The 8,691-nt window shown below is 44.4% G+C and overlaps 1 protein-coding gene across 1 annotated transcript; it reads left to right on the forward strand.

Moving 5' to 3' along the window:
* Positions 1 to 247: 247 nt before the first annotated feature.
* Positions 248 to 8,385, forward strand: LOC126335144 (cuticle protein 67-like). Its single transcript, XM_049998109.1, has 2 exons — positions 248 to 291; positions 7,895 to 8,385. The coding sequence occupies exons 1-2, from the start codon at positions 283 to 285 to the stop codon at positions 8,306 to 8,308; spliced, it is 423 nt and encodes a 140-aa protein (XP_049854066.1). The 5' UTR covers positions 248 to 282; the 3' UTR covers positions 8,309 to 8,385.
* The last annotated feature ends 306 nt before the right edge of the window (positions 8,386 to 8,691 follow it).

Genomic DNA, 8,691 nt, shown 5'->3' on the forward strand with positions numbered 1-8,691 from the left:
AGTCACTCGGCCGTGGAAGGCTTGCGTAAATCGGCGTCTGCTGCACTGTCCCACTATTGCCAAACCGTCCTCCGCCTACCCCTCCAGTCGGTGCTGGAGCCCACTGGAGCGCCCTCCCCATGGGTGGTACTTATAACCTGAGGGTCACGTGACCACTGCAAATGAGGACTTGGGGAGCGGTAACCGGTGCAGCCCACGGCGACGACGTACTATAAATAGGGGTTCCGGCCACCACTGAGGTACAGTTTTCTGTGCAGCACACCAGAAAAACACCAACCAACCATGTACAAGGTGAGTGGTCCTCCATATTCGTCGAAAAATGTTTGTTAGCGCCGTAAACCACTAGTCTACATGCTCTCTTTATGGCCACGAGATAGTTTAAGATAAATGCGACATCAAATAGACTAAAACGTAATATAAATCCTCCGTAGAAAGTAAGGAATGTTATCAGTAACAAAAGACGGGAAAAATTCAGCTCCTTTGATTCGTCTCTTATCTTCGGAGGTGTTGTAGAACAACTTTCGTACGGTTGCTTTTAAAGTTCGCATGAAAACATGCTTCCAACGATGGTGCAGTTCGTCAGATTGCATTTCAGGACTTAAGATGCAGTCTAGAATTATTTTCGTGTCAGCTGCGCTTGTTATATCGACTAATATCATGTCAAACTGTGCTCATGAACAAAGATGCAGATTGAAACTTCGCGGGCAAGTGCTCTACCATCTGAGCTACCCAAGCTCGACTGAAACTCCCTCCTCACAGCTGCACTTCTGCCAGTATCTCGTCCCCTACCTTCCAAGTGGTAGAGCACTTGCCCGCAAAAGACAAAGGTTCCGAATTCGAGTCTCGATCGGGCACACAATTTTAATCTGCCAGGAAGTTTCATATAAGCGTACACTCCGCTGCAGAGTGAAATCCTTGTGGAAAGATGCAGATTGCCGTATGAGTTTCTCGGTGTAGTCCTCTCACTGCAAGTGAGGAAACATAAAAGTAAAATTCATAGCGAACAACAAAATAATTACAATAAAAGTATTCGCAGTTGCGAAAATTAGTGCCAGACCGCTTATCGCGAGCAGTAGCCTTACAATTTGGCTATCCGAGCACGGTTCACGGCCAGGGCCAAATTTCCATGTATCGACCACTATGTGTCTGAAACCTCTACCTGTACATCCATTATGTATATTCCCACAAAAGGGAGACATTTACCTGAAAGTCGCTTGCCCGGTGTCGGCCGATAAATCGGCATTGCAGTGCCTGTGGTATTCCGCATTACGATGTAAGATTCCTTCGGACTGCATGCATGGTGGATACCTTAAGGTGACATGGATTCAAATTAAAAAATCAAAAGGGTGTCGCACTATTTCGTAATTTATACGTACTTTTTGCAACAGTCAAAATGTCTTTCTCTTTAGAATAAGCTCCGTACAGTGAAGTTGCATAATGGACGAGGTGTAAAAACAGTGCTTTGAGGTATCTATGTACATTATCCCATTTCATTGCCTCCGAATTCAAATTTCATGTAGTTTCGCTGAATTACGCCAGGCTAATGGTAACAAGATTCGTACACAAGGGTCGCGTCCCGATTCTGTCTACACTGTCGTCAAATCCTAGTTAATACTCTGTTTCCAATTTGCACAGCTTCGACGGAATGTTAAGCTTTATCCTATAGTCTCCTTTATAAGTGAAGCTGTGGTTTGGATACGGCGTTAAGTTGCTGGCCATTCAATAACAGACCTGATACGCGAGCTAACAATTCGAATGAGTACGAAGAGAATACGACTATGCATAATGTTGCCTCGATGACTGATGTACTTTCTTCAAAGCATACGGATTCTCGTACGCGAGTCAGGATACCAAAAACAGTGTGATGATCTCTATAATAGGTTCGTAAATTTGAAAGGTAGTTTAAAAATGGTTTATTTGATGATGGTTGCTAGGGCATTTAAAGCACGCTTTACTTCTCTTGAGCACTGCTTCCACATAGCCAATTGCCGTACAAGAATCAAATCCAGCAAGTATCAGCATGTGGCACGGTAACTCAGAAACATGATTTTCTAGAGTGAAAATCTCTGCATTTTGAGAAAATGACCTGTAAAAAAAAAGTAGATTGGCTTTCGCAAGATCTTCAGGAGAGGACCATGTGGCTTGCATCGCTTTATTGCGATTGACGCAGCTGGATATTTCTCTGACAGAACTCTTATATCTAGGGGGCAGATGATAACGTATTATTGATGAAGTTTTCGATTGAACTCAATGACACTTTCATTTATGTCCGAGGCACTATGCAAGCGGTGAAACTACAAATGAAGTGAATTACAAGAAAGAATTCGCCTGCTAAGAAAGAATGCAGCTTTGATTCTGTGTTGCAGTACCAGCTGCATCTGACATTCTAAGTGCAGTCATTGTAATGATTTGGAGACTTCATTACCAAACTAGAGTGCACGGTACTGACATCAAAACTGGCAGCTGTGTCATTCAGAGAGAACACCCGTCGCTGCTTCTGATATACGTCGGTCGGCTTTACTGCGTGCAAGCAGCGCTACATTTAGAGCAGGTAGTGTGCAATGAAAGAGGAGCTCGTTTGCCTACCTGCCGGGTCAATTTGCATTCGCGGGCAGGTTTCGACTTCTCGGACACGTCCAACGTAACGCATGGCCGGTGGGCCTTGGCCAAGAATGCTCCCGTCTGACCCAGTGCTGCCCGGACAGTTGACTAACGACCCGAAACGGCTCTATTTCATACACCCACACTGGGTGCCACTCCTAATGGCCGAAAATGCAAATTACCCCTACAGCACATTCCTAAAATTAAAACACGCTCTGTGCAAATTTCAGCATTTCCAACACCAGCCACATTCGTGTTCTTATAGATGATTTTTGTAGATCTGAAGAAGGCATATAATATATTCTAGCTGTTACGTATGCTTGAACGTAAGCATTATTTTCTATCATTACCAAATTTTAATTTACTGTAACGTGATATCCCGAGCGATTTGTAGCATTTCTTTTCAAGAGGAGGATAGCTCAAATCCTTATTCAGATTTAGGTTTAACATGGATTCTCCAAACCGTATAAGTAAATGCTGGGATGGTGCGTTTGGAAACATATCGGGCTAGTTTCCTTAACTGTCCTTCCATAATCTGACGCTGTTCTCAGTCTACAATCATCACGACGTACACTTTAATCTTGCTACGTTTCTTCCTTCCTTGTAATGTGATAATTATGAGTCGGTTGTTCTGACTACCTTTTATAGTTATTACGATCGAAGCAGTTAATTTATTCACGAACAAATGGTTATAGAAAATCTGTAAGGACTCAGCGAGGTCCTCTTCAGCCTACCAAAGTTTGAATGCAGTGACATTTTAAAGCTGCGCACGGAATGGTTCAAAATTATCATTGACGTGTCAACGTGGTTCAACAACAAAGTTACGAAACTACTGCGAAAGCGAAGAGAGCTTCGCTGCAAATTTAAACGCAGCCAAAACTTCTCAGACAAACAGAAACTAAACGATGTCAAAATTAAGGTAAGCAGGGCTATGCGTGAAGCGTTCAGTGAATTCGAAATTACAATTCTATGTATCGACTTGACCTAGGAAGTTCTGGTCTTACGTTAAATCTGTAAGTGGCTCGAAACAGCATATCAAGACACTCCGGGATGATGATGGCATTGAAACATAGGATGACACGCGTAAAGCTGAAATACTAAACACCTTTTTCCAAAGCTGTTTCACAGAGGAAGACGGCACTGCAGTTCCTTCTCTAAATCCTCGCACAAACGAAAAAATAGCTGACATCGAAATAAATATCCAAGGAACAGAAATGCAACTGGAATCACTCAACAGAGGCAAGTCCACTGGACCTGACGGCATACCAGTTCGACTCTACACAGGGAACGCGAAAGAACTTGCCCCCCTTCTAACAGCCGTATACCGCAAGTCTCTAGAGGAACGGAAGGTTCCAAATGATTGAAAAAGAGCACAGGTAGTCCCAGTCTTCAAAAAGGGTCGTCGAGCAGATGTGCAAAACTGTAGACCTATTTCTATGACGTCGATCTATTGTAGAATTTTAAAACATCTTTTTTGCTCGCGTATCATGTCGTTTCGGCAAACCCAGAATCTACTCTGTAGGAACCAACATGGATTCCGGAAACAGCGATCATGTGAGACCCAACTCGGTTTATTTGTTCATGAGACACAGAAAATATTAGATACAAGCTCCCAGGTAGATGCTATTTTCCTTTACTCCCGGAAGGCGTTCGATAAAGTTCCGCACTGTCGCTTGATAAACAAAGTAAAAGCCTACTGAATATCAGACCAGCTGTGTGGCTGAATTGAAGAGTTATTAGCAAACAGAACACAGCATGTTGTTCTCAATGGAGACGTTAAGGTAACCTCTGGCGTGCCACAGGGGAGTGTTACGGGACCATTGCTTTTCACAATATATATAAATGACCTAGTAGATAGTGTCGGAAGTTCCATGCGGCTTTTCGCGGATGATGCTGTAGTAAATAGAGAAGTTGCAGCATTAGAAAATTGTAGCGAAGTGCAGGAAGATCTGCAGCGGATAGGCACTTGGTGCAGGGAGTGGCAACTGACCCTTAACATAGACAAATGTAATGTATTGTGAATACATAGAAAGAAGGATCCTTTATTGTATGATTATATTATAGCGGAACAAACACTGCTAGCAGTTACTTCTGTAAAATATCTGGGAGTATGCGTGCGGAACGATTTGAAGTGGAATCATCATATAAAATGAATTGTTGGTAAGGCGGTTACCAGGTTGAGATTCACTGGGAGAGACCTTAGAAAATGTAGTCCATCAACAAAGGAGGTGGCTTACAAAACACTCGTTCGACCTATACTTGAGTATTGCTCATCAGTGTGGGATCAGTACCAGATCGGGTTGACGGAGGAGATAGAGAAGATCCAAAGAAGAGCGGCGCGTTTCTTCACACGGTTATTTGGTAACCGTGATAGCATTACGGAGATGTTTAGCAAACTCAAGTGGCAGACTCTGCAAGAGAGGCGCTCTGCATCGCGGTGTAGCTTGCTCGCAAGGTTTCGAGAGGATGCGTTTCTGGATAAGGTATGGAATATATTGCTTCCCCCTGCTTATACCTCCCGAGGAGATCGCTAATGTAAAATTAGAGAGATCCGAGCGCGCACGGAGGCTTTCCGGCAGTCGTTCTTTCCGCTAACCATACGCGACTTGACCAGAAAAGGGAGGTAATGACAGTGGCACGTAAAGTGCCCTCCGCCACACACCGTTGGGTGGCTTGCGGAGTATAAATGTAAATGTAGATGTAGATGTGAACGCTATGTTTAGTATGTAGTGCTGGTATCACAGTGGAAGTTTCTACAGAGGGCAGTTTTACCCAGTGATGTGTAGCTTGCTCGCAAGGTTTCGAGAGGGTGCGTTTCTGGATAAGGTATGGAATATATTGCTTCCCCCTGCTTATACCTCCCGAGGAGATCGCTAATGTAAAATTAGAGAGATCCGAGCGCGCACGGAGGCTTTCCGGCAGTCGTTCTTCCCGCTAACCATACGCGACTTGAACAGAAAAGGGAGGTAATGACAGTGGCACGTAAAGTGCCCTCTGCCACACACCGTTGGGTGGCTTGCGGAGTATAAATGTAGATGTAGATGTGAACGTTATGTTTAGTATGTAGTGCTGGTATCACAGTGGAAGTTTCTACAGAGGGCAGTTTTACCCAGTGATGTGAAGAAACCTTTGATGGCAACAATTTGTCATTTAACGCATTAGATAAACATAACATTGATAATTATGTGATAATAAAACTAACTGGTTAAACATGTTTACATTCATCTTCTATGTCCTACCTGCACTTCCCAAATCCAAACATTTTTACCTAAACAACCTTCCGTGTAAAGATACCACGAAAAAGGCAATCCTGACAATACGCGCTTTTGGTAGAGAAGTTTAAAATTAGTGTTCTGAGGCCTTCGCTTAAAGCAGCACTAGAGACAAGAGTATTAGCAGTTTATTCAAGGTTCGGATCGTCAAGAAACCTACCACGTTGCTAATCTTCCAGTTGCCGGACATGGCAACCCGCTTCTTTTGGTAGGTTTTAATTGCTACAATGTCTCTTATACTGAGAAAATCTCTTTCCTAAAGCACCGGGGCCTTTAAATTCACCCTCTCTTGTGTAAATCGCAAACGAATTGCACAGAGAAACTTTAACACCCGCATGGTAATCGTTATCCATTTAAGAGTATGTGGCTCACGAACGTATCTGCGTAGCTGCCTTCCTAATGATCTCAACAATAAATCTTTCACAATATGACTCAGATAGTATCAGCTACTCAGATCTATTAAATCAGGCTCTGTCACGACACAGATAATGTTAAAACTGGGACAACCACAGCTGAAGTAGTTGTACGTACAACAGTGCTTAAATACAGGTGTTAAACTATTAAAATACAAGCAAGAATTAAAATTGAATATGAATTTATGTCTGTAATCAACTTGTAGTTGTTCGTAATTGACTGACGATCCATACAGTACAACTCTGCTAAAACACAGGTGTTAAACTATTAAAATATAATCATGAATTAAAATATAAAAATGAATTTAACTCTGTAATCGACTTAAATGTATACATTTCAAGCGGACTATTGGATGTTTCATTCAGTTTTACGTTTTAAATAGTTATAAAATCTGTATTTAAACGCAGTTGTGTTGCATGAATTGCTCGTGGCCGTGCGGTAGCGTTCTCGCTTCCCGGGTTCCCGGGTTCGATTCCTGGCGTGGTCAGGGATTTTTTTCTGCCTCGTGATGACTGGGTGTTGTGTGATGTCCTTAGATTAGTTAGGTTTAAGTAGTTCTAAGTTCTAGGGGACCGGTGACCGTAGCTGTTAAGACCCATAGTGCTCAAAGTGCTCAAAGCCATTTGAACCATTTTTTTTTTTTTTTTTTGTTGCATGAATTGTCAATTAGTTTAGCTGTCACGATAATTTCCTGTACCTGCTGTCATTCTTCAGTCATGAGAAAAAAGTGGAAGTGAGGTATCAGTAACTTACATTTAATCTTCCCCATTAACAATACTGGGAAGTTACTGGAAGGAGTTCAGTTGCCTTTTTTATGACGTCTATGGCTTAACTAAGGAAGAAAGATTAGGGATTAACGGGCTGTCGATTACGAGATCATTAGAGTCATAGTACAAGCGCAGATTGGAGAAAGATAGGAACGGAAATCAACCACATATTTCTAAAGCGAACTCTCCCACCATTTACAGAGATGACAGAAAATTCAAATCTCGAAGGGGGATCTAGTCGGCCGTTCTTCAGAATACGTGTCCAGCATTGTGCTACTTCACTCAATATGTCTAGTGCATGCAGTGCACTGCTGTCGATTTTCGTTTTGTGCCTTCTAAGCCCCCGCAATTTAGGAAGGAATTTTTCATTAGAATGCAAACAATGGGCGTCTTCTTTGTGAATTTGGAAATTTGTGGTGACATCTTATGTGACCAAACTGCCCATGTCATCAGTCCCTAAGCTTACACACTACTTAAACTAACTTACGTTAAGGAAAACGTACACACACCCATGTCCGAGCCGAAGGAGGACTCTAACCACTGAACCACTGACGGGGGGAGGGGGGAGGGGGAGCCGTGAGGACCGGGACAAGGTGCCCCAGACCGCGCCGCGGCCTTTCTTGGGGAGTATATGAACCCTGCAACGCTTTGGCACATCCATTATGTGATGTCCTGTTTCCTTCGTTTGACGTCACCCTGTGCCTATGTATATCCTTGAGCATTCTCTGACACCTACGCTTGTCCCACTTTTTTTGCTTCATTTAATTTGGCAGTATACCTAGCCTTGCGTGTCTCACCAGCTTGCCCCACAAGTGGTTACCTTGCGACTATGCCCCACAGCTCGCCGTCTTCGCCGCCGTGCTGGCCGTGGCCCGCGCTGGCTTCCTGGCCGCCCCCGCCATCTCCTACGCCGCCCCCGCGGCCGTCGCCCCCGCGGCCATCACCTCCCAGAGCTCCAACATCCTGAGGAGCTTCGGCAACCTGGGACAGGTGTCCACCTACACCAAGACCGTCGACACGCCCTACTCCAGCGTCACTAAGTCCGACGTCCGCGTCAGCAACGACGCCGTCGCCCACGTGGCCGCCCCCGCCCTGGCCTACGCCGCCCCGGCATACGCGCGTGCCTACGCCGCCCCCGCTGCCTACGCCGCCCCCGCCGTCGCCGCCCACGGTCTGCTGGGAGTGGCCTACTCCGCCGCCCCCGCCGTCGCTCACCTGACCTACAGCGCCCCGGCTCTGTCCTACGCCTGGTAGACGGATTGAAGTCTCATCATGATCAGCCATTATCTATTTATTCTGCGCTGTATGTAAATAAACTTTTCGACATATAACATGCATTCTTTATTAGTATTTCACCATTAGTACGTTGCCCTTACCTTATAAATCCAACGCTTATGTGAAGATAAGACATACATTTCTCTGCAAAAACTATCAAGATCGTGTATCTATGAAATACGGACTTGAAAGGAGGGAAAGGATGACAGGAAATGTATTAAGACATCAGGACATAAGGTCTACCCTACAAAAGGGGGCTATTGAGGGGAAACCTCGCAGTAGTCGGCCGACATCAGAATAGATCCAATGTCAGAAGTGCTTCTCTGAGCTAAAGAACTTGTCACAGGAAAACAGATGTGGCT

This window comes from Schistocerca gregaria, chromosome 1 (genome assembly GCF_023897955.1).
Source record: "Schistocerca gregaria isolate iqSchGreg1 chromosome 1, iqSchGreg1.2, whole genome shotgun sequence".
Classification (NCBI taxonomy): Eukaryota; Metazoa; Arthropoda; class Insecta; order Orthoptera; family Acrididae; genus Schistocerca; species Schistocerca gregaria.